This window comes from Cibotium barometz, chromosome 31 (genome assembly GCF_041138505.1).
Source record: "Cibotium barometz isolate CiBa-2024 chromosome 31, ASM4113850v1, whole genome shotgun sequence".
NCBI lineage: Eukaryota > Viridiplantae > Streptophyta > Polypodiopsida > Cyatheales > Cibotiaceae > Cibotium > Cibotium barometz.
The window spans coordinates 37,136,477-37,157,699 of NC_141076.1; the positions used below are offsets into that span (position 1 = coordinate 37,136,477).

Sequence of the window (21,223 nt, forward strand, 5' to 3'; positions counted from 1 at the left end):
ATATGCATTTATGAGACTTAGGATCAAGTTTGGTGCGCATTTCCCTGCGTATGTGCACGTACGCAACGCAACCAAACACTCTCAAGTGCTTGTATGACGGAGGCTTCCCTGTCCATACTTCTTCTGGCACTTTCCCACCAAGCCTCGTGTTAGGTGACCTGTTTATAAGGTGAACGGCTGTCATAACAGCTTCAGCCCAAAAACCATGAGGTAATGCAGCATGTGACAACATAGAACGGACCTTCTCCTGTATGGTCCTGTTCATCCTCTCTGCTGTCCCGTTTTGTGGAGGATCATAAGGAGTAGAGAGCTCCCTCTTGATGCCTTTAGCATCACAAAAGTCCTGAAACTGTTTGGACGTATACTCTCCACCATTGTCGGAACGCAAAGCCTTCAGTGTTTTGCCAGTTTGATTCTCCACATGAGCAACAAACTTCTCAAACACTGAGAATGTATCACTCTTCAAACGAAGAGGATAAACCCACACCTTGCGTGTGGCATCATCAATGAAAGACACAAAGTATTTTGCCCCTCCCAAAGAAAGCTGAGGCATCTCACATACATCTGTATGCACAAGCTCTAACTGAGCATCTTTTTGTCCAAGAGCTTTCTTGTGGGGGCACTGTAGTTGCCTACCATATATACAATGCTCACAAAACTGAAAACTTGAAAACTTTAGAGAAGGCAAGTAACCCAAACGAGACAATTGCTCCATTCCCTTGACACTCATGTGTCCCAACCGGCTATGCCACATAGAAATTTCCGGCAGCTCGGTTGCATTTACATTAGCATGGTGACAAACACCTGCATGCATGAAATAAAGAGTGTCCACCTTAGAGCCTCTGGCAACAACCAGTGAGCCCTTACTAATCTTCCACTTTCCACTACCAAATGTGGTAACATAATCAGCATCATCAAGCTGTCCAGTAGAAAGCAGATTCTTCTTGATCTCAGGCACATGCCTGACATCATGGAGCATAAGCTGTGAGCCATCTGAAAATACAAGCCTCACATCACCTCTGCCAAGAATTTTGCATGCATGGTTATCACCCAAATAAACCACTCCTTCATTGCCAGCAGTGTACCTGACAAACAAGTCTCTGCAACCTGTGACATGAAAGGAGGCACCTGAATCAATGATCCATGAGTGCATACCATGACCACCTGTAAGAAGTGAATGGGCATCAAGTGAAGACGTAAAGAGGACCTCATCCTCACTGCCACCTGCATGTGACACATTGATTTCTTCGATCTTGACTCCACTTTTGCCCTTTGGCTTTACATCTTTGGCTTCATCCTTCTCTTTGTCTTTGCCTTTTCCCTTTTCTTTCTGATCATTTTTCCATTTGTAGCATTGCTTTTTAATGTGTCCCTTCTTGCCACAATAATGGCATTCCAAATCCTTTTTCGAGCGAGACTTGCTCCTTCCCCTTTCTTGGCTTTTACCCCTTTGCTGGGATCTCCCACGTGCATTCATTGCATTGGACTTTCCAACAGAGTTGTTCTTCCTGTTCATCTCTTCTTGAAGAAGAGCACCCTCAACATCTGCATATGACAGCATAGCATTCGAATTGCTAGTGGCTGTCCTGAATGTGTCCCAACTCTCTGGCAAAGTGCATAACAAAAAAGTGGCTTTGAACTCATCGTCCATTGCCAACTTTTGATTTATAACCTGGCTGACAATACCATTAAACTCATTGAGATGGGCTGTCATAGAAGCCCCTTCCTTCATCTGAAGGCCTATGAGTTTCTTCAACCAATACACTTTGCTTGAGGCACTTTGTTGGGCATACAAGTCCTGCAATCTCTGCCACATTCCCCAAGCTGTCTTCTCTTCACGAATGCTGAAAAGTAATGAGTCTGACACAGACAACATGATAGTAGATCTTGCCAGCTCATCCATATCTTCCCACTCTTCAGCTGTAAGAGAAGCGGGCATCACACCCCTTTCTTTGATAGGCTTATGTTGCTTTTTCTGAAGCAACACATTGTAGCACTGGGTTTGCCAAATATCATAATTATGCGAGCCTTCAAGCTTCTTGATGTGAAGCAATGAAGAGCTCTCACCTGTGGTTGCCATAGCAAAATGCAACCTGTAATGCCTGACTCCCTGCAAATGTGCAAACACTGCACCCTAAGCACACAAAGTGCTTACAAATGTTCTCCCAAGCTTTATCTCCCACTGCGGAAGCAAGAATGCAACTTTTCTCCCACTTTTTGTGATGAAAACACCAAAATCTGGTTGCTGCAGATTTTGGACAGCACCTTAAATGTCCTCTTTTGCCCTTCCAAAGTACTGTACAGCAGTACTAAGCGCTCTTGAATGATGTACCAAACCTGTACCGGCAAGTACAGCAGCTGAATTTGAACCTTTTGGTCACTCAAAACAGTGTACAGCCATGCCAAAACATGCACAAAGCTGTGCCAAATCTGTACCAGCAGGTACAATAGCAATAAATGCTCTCCTGGCTGTCCAAATGAGTAAAAATCAGACTTTTACAGTCCCGAACACTGCATAAAACAGTCCCGAACAGAAATTGGGCAAAAGCCCCTTGACTGCAAGCTGATTTCTGAAGATTCAAGGCATAAATGTCTTGCCTGCTGCTTTGCCAAGCTCAACAAGCATACAAACTTGAAAAGCCCCTTGATTTGAGATCAATTTCTGATCATGCATGGTACATTGGCGCACATGAAGGCATCCAGAGTGTTCACGATGCTTCCCCCTGGCCACATATACATCAAATACATGAAAGCCCCTTGATTTACAGGCACATTGAGTGCTTGTAAGGCATCAGCACATTAACCACAGCATCAAATGCGATTGCCTGCATGCAAATCAACCAAATCGGCACAAAAGCCCCTTGATTTGCACTGCAATTTGCTGCAATTTGCTGCAATTTTGCCCAAATGTGCGATTTTTCACATCATACAGCATGTATGAGTGCTTAATTGCACAATTACATCAAAAGCCCTAAATTTCGACATCCAATTTCCTGCAAATTGATCCTGATTTGACCAATTTCCTGCAAATTTATCCTGATTGTGACCAATGTCACCCAATTTTGCCAATTTTGCTCAAAAATTGAGCAATTGGGCACCTGTACCTGCTCAATTGATTGATTTGACAAGGAAAATCCAAAATTGAAGCAAAATACCTTTGATTTAATCCAATTTGCAGGCTGAATTTTTGTTGCAGGAATCAGCTTCTGTTTTGTGCAGGTGAGAAGGAGGGGTACTTGTGCTGCAGATTTGATGGCTGCTCCAATCAAGATGAAGCGTTTGTGCAGGTACGGCTGATGCTGGGCGCTGGCTGCTGCTGAGGTTGCTGCTGCGCTGAAAATGCTATTTTGGTTGGGCAGCGTGGAAGTACTGCTGATTCGACGTTAGCAGCTGGGCAGCGTGGCTGCACGTGGCTGACCCCCACGACCAGATCTCCACGATTCACCTGCTGTACGCCACCCTTATGTGTTGACGCACGATTGTTTATGCCGTCAAACGCCCAGCGCTTCTTCTTCGCCTGGCTGATTTGCCTTCGCTCGTGTTTGCCTGCGCCGTTTGCCTGCGCCGTGTGCTCGTGGCTGCTGGGCAGCCCGCCTGGCTGCTGGGCAGTCCTCACTTGGCTGCTGGGCAGCTGGGGCAGCCCACGCTGATGGCTGGGCAGTAGTTGAGCCAGCCCACGCCTACTGGCTGGGCAGAGACCAGGCGACCAGCTGAGAAGAGGTGGCCAACAGAAAAGGAAGCAGCCAGCAGCAGAAAGAGGCGACCAGCAGAAGGGCAGCCAGCAGGAGAGCACGACCAGCAGAAGGGGGAGAGGGAGGGACAAACACCTGCTCTGATACCAGTTGATGGAGAGAAACCTGTCAATTAGGGTTTAGAGTTCATTCATGGGAGACATACACAGAGAAGCAAGGGAGAGAGAGAGAGAGAGTTGTGGGGATAAGTCAACTCATGAGGCATGAGTGTGTGACTCCCCTATCACACATGTATATTGCACTAGTACACATAGTGCACTTAGTACATTAAAAGTACTAAGTGTACTATGTACTATAACTTATGGGCTTGTACACACTATAAGGGTGGGCATAACGCCTTTACCCCAACAGAGGATTGGTAGGAAATTGAGAGGCCTCAGGTCATAATGTTCTCCCGTATGATCCATAGCAAACCATCAGTCCCACACCAGATTATCCAGGCAGAGTTTGTTGCAGCCCCGATGGTAGTAGTTGCACTCTTCCAGACAGTCACATACCTCCATCGCATCAGTCACATGGATCCCAACAGGTACCCAAGGCTTGCCTTGGGAGTCCTCCAAACAGCTAGCACTTGAGGGCCACTCTGAGGAGTATGGTATGCACTAGTTTCCACTTGGTTCTCAGTATATGGGCTCCGCATGGACCGCCGATCCCCCCTTCACTACAGTTTGGACTCCCCTTTTCTCTGACTATCTCACGAGGATACCAACAGGGTTATCCGTTTAGATCTTCTCAGCCTCTACACACATTGCACATGGATCACACCTCCGGAGCTCCCCACGAAGATGCACTTCTACAGAGATCACTTTCTCACACTCACTGAGGATGGATTCATCCAGCAGCCGGGCTACTTGAGTGTTCACATGTCCCATGCCATGCGGATTGCAATTGGCCACATACAGGTTTCATCCCACCGCCTCAGAGTGGAGACAGGTGAGCGCATCTTCAGAGTCGAGAAGCTCATACGGAGACTCAAAGAGGAGAGGATATGCCAATTATGCCACATAGAGGTTGAGATGGAGGAGCATTACATATGTCGTTGCCGAGTATACTATGAGATCCACGGGAGGTTTAACTGTTTATTTCGTGAGGGATTTGGTCCACTCTCCAGGATCATTGACTTTAGGGATCAACGTTGCCTAGGCCTCTTCAAACTTGAGCTCCGTAGACACAGGGACACCTTGAGAGAGCTTCGGCCCCAGCCACCCCGCCCCCTCCCTCGCCAGCCAACCATCACCAGTTTCTTCTGGACCCAGGAGGTGGTGGACACCGACATAATGGATCTTGTGGACCCTCCACGAGCTGCTCTAGACCTACCTCGCCCGAGAGGAGTTACGCGGACCAAGCCTCTGCCCTCCAACGTGCCCGACGCCCTCGGCCCCTCCGTCAGCCATCATCAACTCATCAACTCCAGATCCAGAACATGCTCCATCGCCATCGAGCTACCTTTCCACGTGACATAGCTGAGGGAGACCTCTCGGCCATACTCATTAGCCCCATGCTTGATATTTTGGAGAGTGGTATATCATCTACTTGGAGCTGATGTTGCTCTCATGTTTCTATGTTCTTAGTATTCCATGATGAGTTTGAATGGACAGTTTTGTATCACCCCAGTGAGATAGCTATATTTATGTTTTCTTTCTGTTTTATTTTCCATTCCATGATGAGATAAGCCACAGACATTATTGTATCACTTTGGTCTCATAGGCCCATTGGGTATTTGGTAGACGCTTGATAGGCAGAGTACGTGCCCCAAGGGACTTGTCAGATGCAGTGAACAGTACTATTGGGGTGAAGCAGGGCTGCCCGTTTTCACCCACGCTCTTTGGGCTATACATTGATGAGGTCTCAGACTATGTGGATAGATTGGGTGGCTTAAGGGCGAGCCTAGCGGGGGTGTTGATACCCATCCTACTATATGCAGATGACATTGTGCTTAGCTCAGACACTCCTGAGGGACTACAGAGACACTTGGATGCATTGCAGTCTTTTTGTGTGGACAAAGATCTCACAGTGAACCTTGGTAAAGCCAAGGTTATGACATTTAATACCACACAAGCATGGATGACTAGAACACAGACGCAGTTTCCGTTTAGAGGAGAGCCAGTTGAGTATGTCAGATCTTGTGTACCTTGGGGTGACCTTCAGAGGGCCGCGGCTTTCTAGAGGGAGGCAGCAAAGGCTAGACTAGCACGAGGATTTGCAGCTTTGGGGGCACTTGAGAGACAGTGCGCAGACATATAGTTCCAAGAGCCACGCACGAAACCATGGCTATTTGACACTCTGGTTACATCGACACTTCTCTATGGAGCGGAGATATGGGGGCCTAGTCTTTTCCATAAGAGGAGGGAGCCATTGGTAGGACAGGACTGACCAAAGAGAGACTATTACGATGGATGGCAGCATATGGAGAGGCCATTAGTGATGATGATTGCATGCATGAGTCGGAGCAAGTCATCTGTACCACATGAAATAATCAGGGGCAGAGATGGGGGCTGCCCCAGTGGTTACTAAGGCTTTGTTCCGTGGAGTTTCTTTTCTCCATTGAATATGGGAGCTCCCTCAGCAGAAATACCCTCGCCTAGGACTCACTTCCTCCAAACAACTTGCAGATGAGGGAGACACCCAGTGTTGGTATGCCCAGATGCGCACATGGCTGGCCTTGCATGGCATGAGTATTGATGCACTCTCGGCTTTTGCTTACAGCCTGGACTGCCCGTTCTTAGATCTCAACCGTTCAGAGCTGAATCGGGTGATCAGGATGGACATTGTGAGACTAGATACAGAGAGGACATGGGTCAGGCCCCCGCAGCCGTTGGGCACGAAAATGGCACACTATCATAGCCATTTTCTACACCTCTCTTCGGACGAGTTTATTATACGCCATGCTTACATGGACACACACCTCTCACATGGTATTCGGAGTGCTATTGGACAGATTCGCACCTCTTCACACCGGCTGAAGATAGAGACAGGTCAATATGAGGATATATCACTAGAGGACCGCATATGCCAGCTTTGCCACCATCAGGAGGTGGAGTCGGAGGAACACAATATATGTCGTTGTGCTGTCTACTATGAGATCCGAGGGAGGTACCACTGCCAGTTCCGTGAAGGCTTTGGACCTTTGCGTCAGATCATGGACTTTGAGGACCAAAAGTGCTTAGGGCTCTTCATACTTGAGCTTAAACGCCACACAGAGAGCCTATTGAGGGACAGGAGGGCAGTGGGACCAGAGCTGCCTAGACAGAGAGCCCTCACAAATTTTTTCAGAGCCAACTCTGTAACCCACCAGCCTCTACTCCCCCGTCTACAGGCCTACCTGGCAGACCACCCTCCACAAGAGTCACCTTGGACAGAGCCATTGCCATCTGTAGAGCGAGACGCCACCGACCACGAGGATCGCGTCCACGACTCCCTCACCATCGGCAAATTCGAGCCATCATTGCCCGCCACCGGAGGAGTTTACCGCGACGATTCAGCGGTTCAGCTTTCAGCTCTTAGCTCTCTTAGGATGTTACTATTTTCATTCTTTCTTTCAGATTTGTTATGATGAGACATCATCATCATCAATTGTACCTTGTTTTGGTCTCATGGGCAGGTACACCGATTTGTCTCATAGGCCGAGTTCGGTCTTTTGGAAGACGTTAATAAAATCTCTCTCTCTCTCTCTCTCTCTCTCTCTCTCTCTCTCTCTCTCGCACGCAGGCTAGTAAACTATCATTCTGCAGGCAAAATGTTGAGCAAGACGGCCTCCATCGCCAACATCCTGTTGCTTCTCACTACAAACTAACCCTACCATTATCATCTTGTTGCTACTGGTCACCACCCTCCTACTTCCCGGTAGTTTTGTTGTTGTCTGTACACTCTACGGCAGCAGCCATACAGCAGTACAGTGCCCTCTACAGGGAGAAGCGCACCTACTGTCCAGCCCCCTGACACTGCTGGTCGCTGAATTTGGTGCATGTTTGGTGCACGTGGTGCCTATTAAGTGCTCCTGGTGGACACCACCCGTGGTGTGTAGTCCTGCTGACGCTTCCCAAAATTTGACATCTCATCCGTCGCAGTACTTGTTGTGCCCGGAAGTGACCTCCGCAAGAACCCTAGAGAACCATCTTTCCGGTCATCACCGTGGCTGAGAGAGCCAAGCGCTAGTATGGGAGTGCCAACATTGTGTGGGAGGTCTCGGAACGCCAGTGACACACTCTCTCATCCACATGAGGGTGAGGATTGCCTGTGATTATTCATCTACAATGGAGATTCTAATCCAACAATCTACACCAACACACTTTGTTTGGTAACATGTTTTCATACAGTTTGTTCATGGAGAGAATCTAGCTTGAAAGCCTGTGGAATTTGTACAGAATAAACTATTCCAATAATATACACCAATAATTTTTTATTTTTATTTTTATTTTGGGGGGGGGGGGGGGGGGTAATAAACACAACCACTCAGCCCTTTCCGGCCCCAATGGTGGTGCTTATTGTGCCATTTCATTTTCAGCTTTGTACCTTGTCTTGTGTTGTTCCATTAAAATAAAATGTTAAAGTGTTTTAAGTTTTTCAAGTGTTCAAGTGTTAACTATTTACGAGACGTGCCCAAGAGTGTTCACACCCATCGGGGGGTGGATTACAGGAGCTAGGGGTAAGCAAAGAAATCAACCCCATGTTGCGAGCCCTATTCTATAAAAAAACAAAAAAGGCCAACGCTTTGAAGCAGAGAGTAGCAGCAGGTTGCCTACCAAATTCATCCTAGTGTAAAAGCAAAGTTCCACAAATAACCTAATACAAGCGGCTTGCTTTGTGGAGGTCTTAAGTATAACCCTTCTTTCCTGATTCTACACATCTTCTATGAATCTTAAGGAGCAGCCAAGGGAGAGAAGACCATTCTTGAAGAGCAAGAGATTCAACCCAACAACGGCAAGGAACAAAGATCAGTCCAAGGCAGCTTGCCTATGCCTCCGCCTCCTCTAGATCTTGATTTGGACTTTCTATTGCAGCAGATATCTACATGCAATGTTCTTACTTTTATAGCCCATTAGACAAGAATTTGGAGAGATGGGACTAGGGAAATATGAGATGAAGTGTCAAACAAGAAAAGGAACGAGAAGAGAAAACAAGGAGAAGAGAAGGAGAAGGAGAAAAACAAGGGAAGAAGGAGAGAAAAGAACGAGAAGGAGAAGGAGAAGAAAAGAGAAGAGAAGGGACGGAGAAGGAAAGGAGAAGAAAGGGAAGGAGGAGCAAAAACGGCAAGGAGAAGAGAAGAGAAGAATAGGAAAAGGCGAGGTGAGGAAGGCCAAGCCCAAGGGGGAGCAAGACGTGCTCACGGGCTGCAAACGGGCGCACACAGGAGGTTGAAAGCAGTTCGCAAACAAGCGGAAAACAAGCGCAAGCAAAACACAATCAAAACGGACCCAAAAAAAAAAAACAAAAAAAACCTCTCAAAAATTTGGGAAAGCACGTGTATTTTTTCGCATGTTTTTTGGATTGTTTCACACTTTTCATGTTTCGTCCATTTTGTGAGGGCAAATGCGATTTTTGTTTCCGTGATTGAAAGTGAATTTGGCCAAAATGACGACGGGGGGCGCTAGCAACGGATACATACAAACTAAGGTCGTGCATCTTCAACCAATTGTTGCTCACATTATAACTTTGCGTGTTCATCAACTTTGTCCTGTGAGGGCAAAAGGATGAAAGGACCAGACGTACGAGAGATCAGAGCAAAACAACAGAGCATGAAATGGGTGAGTGAGTGTATATATGATGGTGAGTGAAAATATGTACAAGAGGTCCTTTGATGTGAGGAGACTCTAAGTAGAAAGACCAGTGCAGAAGCAAAGATGATGTCGGAGTTGAAGCACAGTCGATGAGAGGCAAAGCACTCCGAGAGGTGGTCGGTGTCGAAGGCTCGCGTCAATGGATGCAAAGGCACTCCAAGATGGTAGTGGCAGCGGAAGATGAGGTGATGCAAGCTCTGGTGACAAGGGTGTTGCGGTAACTAGGGTGGTAGATGAAGAGCAAAGAGGGCTGCCATCCCGAGTGGTGTAGTGGTGCAAGCTCTGGTGTCAAGGGTGCTACAAGACCTGAAGGGTGCAAGCTCTGGTGAAGGGTGCTGCATACCTGAAGGGTGCAAGCTCTGGTGACAAGGGTGCTGCGTACCTGAGTGGTGGTGAAGATAAGAGGGGGCTGCCGTCCCGAGTGGTGGCGATGGTGAAGATAAGCAGAGAGTGAGCTGCAGTCCCGATGGTGTGATGTAGCAGAGAGAGGGCTGCTGTCCCAAAGTGTAGCAAGCTGTAAAACGCTGATATGCTCTACTGTTGCAGAGAGGGCTGCTGTCCCATAAGCAGATATGAAACGATGGAGTGCTCTATGTAGCGGACAGGGCTGCTGTCCGATGAACTGATATGAAACCCTGAAGTACTGGATGTAGCAGAGAGGGCTGCTGTCCCAAGGTGTGGCCTGTAGCAGAGAGTGGGCTGCTGTCCCAAGGTATGGCCAGTAGTAAACGCTGGTGTGCTGGGGCTGACAAGCGATGATGATAAAGCAGATGATGTGCAGTCCCCGGCAGCAGCAACAGCAACAGAAGAAGTACCAAATATGTCTATGAAATGGTACGATGGTGAAGTGATGAGGCAAAGCTATATATAATCTGTGGGACTGCTGGTCGGCCAGCCTAAAGCCTAAAGGCTGTCGGCCAGCAGCAAAGACAAAAAAAGAAAGAAACTCTAATAAATCCAGAAAAGGCCAGATAAAATCCCCTTTTTAGGGCTGGACAAAATGCCATTTTCAGACATATCCTACCCATGCTTGTGTGCCTGTCTATGAAACACAACTTAACCTATGACATGGCATGATGTCATGACATTGGGACCTGTTTTTCTTGCCATTTTCAAACGTTGAGGGTTGACATTTTCATTCCATTGGAATGTTTTGACAACTATGGCCGGCAGAGGTCAGATTGTCCTATGTAGACTAGGCATACACACTAATGGCCAAGGCCCAGCATCAACCACTTCAATGGCCTCCCTAGCGCCCCTTGCATCTGGGCACGTGGACAAGGCACCTGCGGGCGGTTTGGGGGGATATTCATGGATGCAGGCAATAGGGTTAAGTCTCACACCTTTCTGAATACATTCCCTGCCCCCTTCAATACTAGCAAATTCGCTCCATCCTCCTAAATCACAGATGAGGACAAGGACGGAGACTTGAAAGAGACCCATGCTTTAGATCAAGAAGCCACTCATGTTGTGACTTTGACCTCAGGCCTTAACCTCATCTCGTCAAGATCTTCAGCTTGGGGGGACACCTGTTCTGCACCAAGATCCGTAGGTGTTGGCAATCCACCTGACCACAGGTGACTTGCCCACCCAGCCCCCAACCCCCATATTTCTGCATAGGTGGTCTTGCTTTATAAGATTCAAATACATGATCAGCCGCAGGAGGACATCTTTCAGGTGCTCCTTGACAGGAGGCTTACAACTGAGGCCACCCAGCATCAGCAGGTACGCAACTGAGCCCACCAAACGTGGCCTCCTCTAACCCTCATCAGAATTTTCAACAGTTTGGCCTTGTTTTACCAACCTCTGGAATCTGGATGGTTGGCCAGGCGGCAGGGGAGCTTTTTTCTTGCCAAAGTCATATGCTACAGCACTAGTTCTCTCCATTCCTGGCCTGATACAGCAACTGCATCTCAAGAAAAAATCAATCCTTTACAGAGGCTGCAAACTAGCAGTGTGCTCCCTCCTCGGTGATCCTGATTCCTCAGCAGCTATTCAACCCTCCTCACTTCTGCTCTTGAGCAGAATTACCAGTTCTCGTGTAACAACAGTTGTAAAGGAAAACATTATTCTCACATGCACGTGCCCCAAATGCGCAGCATTGTTTACAACACTCTTCTGCTCAAAGAGAGATGCAAGTATTTCATAGTAGAAAAAAACATTTGAAAAAGACTCATCTCACCTCATGAATCAGAATAGTTGCTCCGCGTGCAGCTTCAATAAGTGCTTGGCAAGGCCTTGTGTCACCTGAAAATACAAGCTTCCAACCTGATTCTGCTTTTCTTTCATTGTGCTGTCTTCCTTGAGCTTCTAACACAACAGCGAATGCATGAGGACAGTGCACAACAGGGACACTAAAGAGGTCCTTCAACCCAAGGGATTGTAACACCCTCCTCAAGCTCTCCCTCCCTGCTGTATCAACACCCTGCTGAATATGAAAACCTGGCTGCTTCCAAAAATACTGCATCTGACTCTTCACATAACCGTCTTTTGAGGGCACACGGATCAAGCCCTCTTTTCTGTGTGTCGAAATACTCCCCCCCACTCCAGCATACTCCTCTTTGTTTGTTGCAAAGCTTTGCACTTCAAACGTGGTCTGACTGCAGTCCAAGAACTCTATGACCAGGTCTTCTATTTCACCATATGCATCTAGAAACACCTTCAGCTTCTTAGGCCCAATGACAAGAATTGGCTCACGTACAGATTGGGTTTCTAAGAGCTGCCTACGTGCAGACAGGATTCTTGCAAGCCCTGAGAAATGGTCTGCATGCATATGTGAAATCCAAATGCATTTCAAGCCCATGAGCACATCATCAGCACCTTTTGCACCATACCTGAAATGCATCACCCATTACCCAAGCCTAAAAATGTGCTCAATAGAAAGAGTAGAACACTAAAAAAACAGGGTACATACCGTCTTTTGAGTTGTGCATAAGTTCCCTCACCACAGTCCAACAGAATTCCTCCGTGTTTAAATAAGTGGACATATATGCCAGTGACATTACGATGTTTCGAAGGTTGAGAAGATCCTGTGCCTAAAAACACCAGCTCCATTTCTTCTCTAGACACATCCTGTAAGCATGCTGGGAGATCTTGAAAATCTCTTGACCCTGCCAATCCTGTTATACCTATCATGGTCAAGTTATACATGTAAAGGGTCATAAAAACCTTGTTTCTCAAATGGTTCAGCTTTTTGGTCTTACCTGCATTTTCCCAACCTGACATTGGAGAATTTACTTGAGACCAGTTTTTGAACACCTGTTCAACCTTTTCACGAGCTATCATTACCTCAGGATTTTCCCTGCACCATTTTTTGTAAGCTGCAACAGGATCAAAAGCTTCTGGTATATCAGAGCCATCAGGACCGAGGTCTGCAAGTGGCCGGAAGTGAAACTGCACCATATGCATAAAAAATTACCAAACATTAGGCAATGGAAGACCAAAAAGAACCACTGACAAAAACCTTTAAACATGGGTACAGCTGGAGATACCACAGATCTTGATGCTCTCGAGGATGATACGCAGCAAACCATCCGTCCCGCACGACATTGTTCGAGCTGAGTTTGCTGCACCACCTATGGCAGTGAAGGCATTGTTCCAGACGATCTCCTTTATATACAGGATGAGGGAGATGCCCACGGAGAGATTATCCCGCGCCGAGCTTTTGAGGCATCCAGACAGCTGGCCGAGACACACTGGATCTTGGTGTGCACAGATGCTACAGTGGTTCTCACATCATGGGATAGACATTGCGCGGTTGCCACCTTTTCAGTATGATCAGTCTGCTCCACCGGGTTACCTCTCTCTCAATGAGAGGAACACAGTGATGAGACAGGACATATGGCAGCACTACATACAGGAGACATGGACAGCACCAGAGATCCCACTATCACCGAAGATGCTGTATCACAGAGACCACTTTACGAGCATCTCAGGGGATGGGTTTATACATCGACCGCGGTACATGGATGTATACATGCCACACAGCTCTCGTGTTGCTATTGGACAGCTACGAGTCTCATCACATCAGCTAGAGATAGAGGCTGGGAGAGCGGCACGGGTTCCCAGAGCTGATCGGACATGCAGATTGTGCCGCGAGGAGGTGGAGACTGAGGATCACTTTGTATGTAGATGTAGAGCCCACCAGGGGGTCAGAGATAGATATGCAGGATTGTTTGAGGAGCACTCTTCACTTCATCAGTTGATGGAGGCCTTAGACCAGCGACAGCTTGGCAGACTAATACTAGAGCTTCATAGTTCTCGAGAGAGACTCCTCCAGACACCCGCTCGCACTAGGGGTGGGAGACAGTCCTAGCTCTCAGATTTCTTCCAGAGAGCTATGCCAGTGCCAGCTGATGTACCACGTGGGGTGACCGCACAGAGAGCAAAGGAATTGAGAGCCAAGAGGAGACCTAGACAGACTAGACCTAGACAGACTAGACATAGAGCACCCCGACTCCGTCACCGAGAGATAGCAGCTATCCAAATGAGACACCAGATGGAGACACAGGAGAGGGTAGCTCGCTTTCATTCAGACTCAGGGTACATGTTCACGCCATTCACAGCCTCAGCATCGGCGATGTATGATATCTTATATCCCTCTTATGGCACTGGATGGAGTTAGACATAGATTTGCATAGCATGCTTGTACTACCCCTTCAGCATATAGAGATGCATCTTGCCTTAGCACTCCATCCACATCCCCACCCCCCCTTATATTGTTTGTATATGGGCTCCACCGATCCATGATGATTCACAGTTGTATCCAAACACATGCACACTTTTTTCTTTTCTTTCTTTTCTTCCGATGACCGGAAGAACACAATTGTATTATTTTTTGTCTCATAGGCTGACTTTGGCCTCTCATAGACGTTAATATATCTTTCTTTCTTCTTTCTTTCTTTCTCTCTCTCTCCCTCTCAATTCCCCGAAATTTGAATTCGGGCAAATCAGAAAAGCCAGAAAATCAGAGAATTGAAAAATTAAAATAAAAGCCCTCTCTCTCTCTCTCTCTCTCTCTCTCTCTCTCTCTCAAAAAGAGGCCAAGAGTGTACCAACCCTCACTTCAAAGCTTTTCACAGGGTTAACAGCAGTGAGGAACATCCTCAGGCAACAACAGGAGGAACACACAATAAGGCAGGAAATGCAAGGCCAAATGCACAAAGATCTAAATGCCTCGAAAGCCACATGGAAGGTTGAAGTGCAAGCTCATATGCAGACAGAGCTACATGCCTTGAAAGCTGCCTGAAAGACTGAAATGCAGACACATGTGAAGGCAGAATTGGATGCCTTAAAAGTCTCCTGGAGGGCTGAAAACACATGTATAAAATGTAAGGCTGACATGCAAGCGCATGTGAAGGCAGAATTGGATGCCTTAAAAGCTTCGTGGAAGGCTGAAAACACATGTATGAAATGTACTGAACTCCGCAAGGAGCTGGATGGCATGAAGGCCTCCATAGGGAAAGGAATCTAAGAGAGTGAATATACATGCAGGCAGCCCTAGCTCATGATGTGAAGCAACTAAAAACTGCACTGGCAGACTAAACAAACTATGGCCACAGACACACACGGGCTGAGGAATGACATTGATGCAACCTTTGTCAATAAGCAAAAGGTGGCACCCATACCACAGTAACGTGCTATCATGAATGCAATGCTTGAAGAAGAAAAGCGTCAGAAGAGCAAAGAGCTCAACGTGTGGGAGGGTAGCCTCCCGGAAGGCCCCACGCCCAAGGATGATGGTGCCAAACTATGTGCGAAAAATGGAATGACCCCCTTCGTCGACGCATAGTAAGCGGGGAAGGATGTATAAACGGAACAAACTCTCATACTGTGAATCCCAGACCAGGCATCACAGGTCATGTTTCTCAAAAAACTCTCCGAGACACCAAGATCTATCTAGGAGACTCCCGCACCTAGCACTGCGGTCCTCTATGGAGTTACATCAGGAGAGAGAAAGAGAGGGAGCAGGTCAGATGGGTTGGATTGCCCTCCTCCTCGTTGATATGGCCACCACCATTACCTACATGTGCATGGTATTCAGAGGTAGTTCAATGGTTTCATGCACATAGCAAACAAATGGACCCTCTACACATACATCCGACGTGGGTGTCCCCGTTAGAGATTGGTAAGAAGTGTAAGTTCCACAAAGATGCCAGTGAGGTGATAGCCCAAGTGCTGAAGGTGTTTGCCTAGGACCAGAAGGTCCTGCGTTCAAAACCCCACAAGGTGCTTCCACGGCGGCATCGCCTATCGTCAGATAAAATGCACCTACGGGCCATGAAAAATGGTAACTATGGGGGGGGATGGGGGGAGGGGTGCTCTACAAGGATCACTACTTGAATCTCTTTGAGGATGGATTCTTTGAGATGCCTAAATACATAGAAATGCACCTCACATGCTGTGTATCGAGATTGGCCAACTCAGGGTATTCCTCCCACTACCTCCGGGTAGAGGTGGCTGAGCTAAGGATATCTCACAAGAGGAGAGAGAGAGGATGAGGCACACTTTATGTTAAGCTGCCCGGTCTATTATGAGATGAAAGGGGAAAGGGGATGAATGTATATTGCTTAATGTCAAAACGCACTTATATACAAATGGCTAGCTTTCACACTAGGCTAAACAGAAACTTAAAATTTTAAGTTCCATGTCCACTAATTCTAGCGTTTAGCAAGTCTCTACAAGAAGTTTGTGACTTCCATATTTGGCATACATTTGAAGGTGATCCAAGCGATAGGTCATACCGTGGACCAGGCTTTTGCCCATCATGGCCCCCCATCTAGAGTTGTATGTGGATGGCTGTCAAAGATCAGGCTTGGTGCAAGTGCTACCTATTGTGAGTGCATGTGTACGTTAGATGTGCTTGCGAAGTGTGAAACCCTTGTGACTAATGCAAGTGTTGTGCATGGACTATTCATGTGTGTTCTCCTCTATGTGATAGATCCAACTCTTTAGCTTTCTATTTTTCTCAATATGTTTTCACTTTGCTTGATGGTGGTTTGAGGGTTTTAGTAGTAAGGAGGTTGTTGTTGAAGGAGTTGGTTGTGGGCGAGGCTTGGTTATCAAAAACAATGCTATGACATCATTAAGGACAACCCATTGAGCATGCACCCATTAGAGGGAATCTAGGGGATGGGTCGTACCATGGACCAGCCTCCCACCATGGCCCCCAATCCACATATGTACCTACACGGTTGTCGATGACAAGGACATGGTGCATGCACACTTTGTCATACTTTGGCATCAGGTGAGTGATGGTATTCTCTTCAGTTGGGCCTCACAATCTCGGCAAATTGCTCAAGAAGAATTGTGAGCCTCTTCTTGAAGCATGTCTCCTTGATTAGCTTCAAACCTTTTGGTATACTTGTGTTCCTTGTGTGGGGGTTATGTCCTTGGGTTTAGGCAAGGACACACATGTTTTATGTTTAGAGCTAAGCTGAAAAGTGGACTGATCCAAGCATAAGCAATAACTCTATGAATGGATGGGAGTAAAAATAAAGTGACGAGAAGCAAAATCTTTACAAGATTTTTGGATTTTATAGAACCCATAAGAACTTGGCAAAGGGATATGGTGTTATAGCAAAAACACCAAGGGGTGAGGGTGAGATGGAAAGAAAAATCATAAGCTTCATCACATGTTGTTGGGCTTGGCGGCGACAACGGAAAAGGTAGAAAATGCATTCGAGCCTGTGTTTTAATGCATCTTGAAGCTTCACTTTCTGGGTTTCTTCCTTCGTTGGCATTGATTGACTAAGCAATAGGACACCGACAATTTAATGTGCTTTGGAAGCTTTTGCCTGCCCGAACTCATCCTTGCTTGACGTCAGTTTTGAGCAGTCTTTTTCTTCTTCTTCTTTGCCGTTTCTCTCCTTCTAGTCCGCTTTTTCACTTGTTTTCATTTGTCTTTCCCACTTTTTCGGTGTGTCCATCTTCTTGTTTCCTTTCCTCATGCTTTTTCGTTGTGACCATCATTCATTCTTTCTTTCTCCTTTTTTTTTGGTTTGTTGTTTCCCGTTAGATTTTTTTGCTTGTGGTCGTCTTTGTGTCTGTCTTTGTTATTGTCTATGATCTTCTTCGTTCTCTTTTTCCTTTTCTTCTTCCTCTTTTTCTTCTTTTCTTTCTTCTTCTTCTTCTTCTTATCCTCCTCCTCAATATTTATTATTAATTTATTTACTATTATTATTATTTATAAACTATTATTATTGATGTTTTTTTAATATAAATAAATACATACTACTATACTTGTTTTTTAAGCACCCACCATGAACATGTGAGAAGACAATTGGTGTGGAATCTTTTTTAAAAAAATTAAAAAAATTATGTTTTTTGTCCTTTTGTGGTGTTTTTTTGTTATTTAAAATTAAAAAAACAAAAAATAAAAAAAATAACAACTCACCTTAAAATTAGAGAGACGAGGGAGGCAGTTATATCAAATCCTTTAATATTTTTTTGTTTTTTGCTTTTTGCTTTTTTTTTTAAACAAGAAATAAAGAGGGGGGGGGGGGGGGGTGCGAGGGATGGAGAGAGTGGGGAGGGTAAAAGTTAGGTGGGTAAAACTACCTAGAATGGAGACGGTTTTCTAGGAGTGTATCTATGTGTGTGGGTGACAGTCCATGTGTGTGTGTGTGCACAGAGAGGAGAGTCTTTTGGGGAGTTTTTTTTTTGTGCGGGAGAGGGGGGGGGTTGTAAAAAAATAAGAGAGAAGAGGGGGGGTGTTAGGGCAAATGCCTTGGAGAGAGAGAAATGAAATGAAATGAAATGTTATATTAACGTCTTCAAAAGGCCATAATGACCTATGAGACCAAAAAGTTACATCATGGTCGATCTGATACAATGTCTGGATAAAAAAACCAGAAAATGAAAAATAAAGATGATACTACTGGCACCTAGAAAATGAAACTGGAACTGGAAGGTAAACAGAAACCCTTATAGGGTGTGAATATAGTGAGGGGGGGGGGGGGGGGGGGGGGGGGGGGGGGGGGGGTTTGTTACGCTATGGAGGTGAGTGGAGTACAGTGAGGGGATACAATATCATGTGGGACGGGGGGGTACACTATGGAGGTGCCTCCATCTCATAGAGCGAGAGAGAGAGTTATATTAAACGTCTTTAAAAGACCCAATGGATCTATGAGACCAAGAGTGATACAATACTGTCCATGTATTCTCATCATGGTACAAAAGAAAACAAAGACTAGAGCTATAAGCTGGGAATGTCAAATCCGAGCCATATGATACAAAGTGGGACCATCATCATCATACAACCTATGGAGCTACCCCCCCCTAGGGGAGGGGGCTATCAAGGATATCGAGCATAGGGTTAGCCTGTAGAAGGCTTTGCAGATCCGTCAACAATGGGAAGGTCGCTTTGTGCCTATTCGAGATCTCCTCAAGCTGGGGCTGATGTGAGAGAGAGAGGAATCAACAACAGATTAACACCTAATTAAGATTAATGAGAGATTAAGGATGGGATTCGGAGTTAAACAAAGAGATTAATGGGGGTTGATCAGAGTCGTGGAGAAAGCACGATTTTTATTAAAGTTGTGACCCCAAGGAAGAAGCGTGTATTCTTAGCCACATGCGAGCAGAAGTTATACAAGCTCTTTTTGAGCAAGGATAACTCAAACCACGTGGCGCATTCTGGAGGAAAAGAAAACCCCAACCCCATCACCGATCCTCTCCTTTGGGAAGCCTATGCACAACACCTTTATGATGTCCCAGATCAACCGACACCTCATATGTCACGCATCCCACGTCCCACATCATCTATCCCCTTCAACAATGTCAATATCAAAAGAGCTCTATTAAAGCTACATAATGGGAGAGTGAATGTCACATGCACTCTGCACTGTAGTGCATGGTGACAAGATGGCTCATCATCAGTAAATAAGTGTACAGCAGTAGGACCCTTTAGGATAAGAAAATGTCGTATGTCGTGGCCCCATAGTAATCCTCAAACCACGATATGTCAAGCACGAGCTACGTAGGTCATTCCTCAGCCTTCAAGTGTCAGTCAAACAGTCAAGTCCCTTAACCCACTTGAAGAGAATCATTCATGCATGTAGAAGTTAGTAGAAGCTTTAGGGTTTGCATTAGAAGCATTCTGCATTGCATAGCACTCAGCCTCGTGTGCATGTGAACCATTGCATAAGCCTTAACTTTACTCAACATTATTAGCATTATTCAGCATTTTTTATCATATTATTCAGCATCTAACACATACAAGTCATGTAGCATTTAATGTGCAGTCCGCCAGATCTGTAGCCAGCCGACAAGCCATATACTCCATATAAATAGCATCGTTTTGCATCTCATCATTCATCTCAACATTCAAGCATCAACGATTCAGCACTCAGCCATTCGGATCATCATCGCTTGAAGCATAGAAGCATTCAGCAGCATAAAACGCATCATCAACAATCAGCCAAGGAAGAAGCACTTCAGTCCCTTGCGTTTCTCAGCATACGCATACATAATTGTTTGCTCCATCCTTCCGGGTGAAGCCGTGTACGCTTAAGCCCGACTCTTGGTCTTCCGAAGGTCTTGCGTTTTTGGCTTATCTACAATCCCAAGCCAGTCATTCTCTTCAAAGTAATAAAGCAAATACTCCTAGCAATACAGGGGGCCCTTCAGTGGGTAATTTGCAACCCAACAAGGTGTACAGATCTCTCTCTCTCTCTCTCTCTCTCTCTCTCTCTCTCTCTCTATCTCTTAGAGTGTGAAATGATAAAGTGGATTGCTAAAGACTCACGAAACTCAGGATAAAGAAGGCGGTGTGAGACTTTGTGTGACAGAATTCTACATCTACGCATAATTACATTGCATGTTACATTGGTATGTTACATTGGTATTAGATTCAGCTTGTCCACACGAACCGCATCCTAGCGTGACAGCATCCTTGGATGGTCATACTTTGCTCCGGCACGACCACCGACTTCAGTAAAATGTCTACAAAAGATGTCTCCCTCGAAGGAGACCATGCTCTTCCACTAACAACAGTTACCATAGCTCTACTCCGAGCACAAAATCAACTTCTCATGGAGCGTCTCCAACTCTTGGAGGCTACGGAAACAACACCCACTCCACTAGCTACCCCTGACTTCATCTCCCTCTTCTTTCAAATTGAACAACAAAGACCAAAGGATGAGGCCAGATGACAGGAAGAGAAAGCTAAAGCAAAGACAAGAATACAACAAGAAAAAGCAAACAGACGGGACTATAGGAAGCTCAACGCAAGCTTGAAGAAGACCGGCGTCAGGCTGACCTCGCAGCTCGGGAGCACCAACGAGAGCTCAATCGAGAGCGAATGATACTCGAACACAAGCGGGAAAAGGACGCCATGCAACTGTAATTTCAACACACGCTCTCTTCAGTTTCTACGCCCATAGGTGCCACCAACCAGAATCCCGTGACATCAACCACCGTCAACCGAACTCAACCAAATTTTAGGACGTATGATGGTAAGTGTGATCATTTAGCTGTCAATCAATTTATTCATCAATTTAATGCATATTTTCCTTTGGCAAAGCTAACCGATCCTCAAGATAAAGTCCACGTAGTGGCTCCCCACCTTACGGCTAAGGTAGTCACTTGGTGGCAGCATTGGTCTAGCTTACATACAAACCAGACCATAGGTGTCACAACTTTTCACTGGGATACCTTCGTCCATGACCTAAAGACCAGATTTCTCCCTCCCCA

At 46.1% G+C, this 21,223-nt stretch overlaps 1 protein-coding gene across 2 annotated transcripts in view; it reads right to left on the minus strand.

Annotated features, from left to right (window-relative positions):
* Positions 1-21,223, minus strand: part of LOC147620830 (uncharacterized) — a 140,752-nt gene that overhangs the window by 27,515 nt on the left and 92,014 nt on the right. For both annotated transcript variants that reach the window (XR_015270015.1, XM_086825103.1), the window contains exons 10-12: positions 12,733-12,922; positions 12,444-12,648; positions 11,712-12,363 (exon numbers count right to left, since the gene is read on the minus strand). Coding sequence is in view for 1 of the 2 variants with exons in the window: in XM_086825103.1 (XP_086681229.1) it covers positions 11,712-12,363; positions 12,444-12,648; positions 12,733-12,922 (1,047 nt within the window). In the remaining variant the exon portion in view is untranslated. The remainder of the gene's footprint in view (positions 1-11,711; positions 12,364-12,443; positions 12,649-12,732; positions 12,923-21,223) is intronic.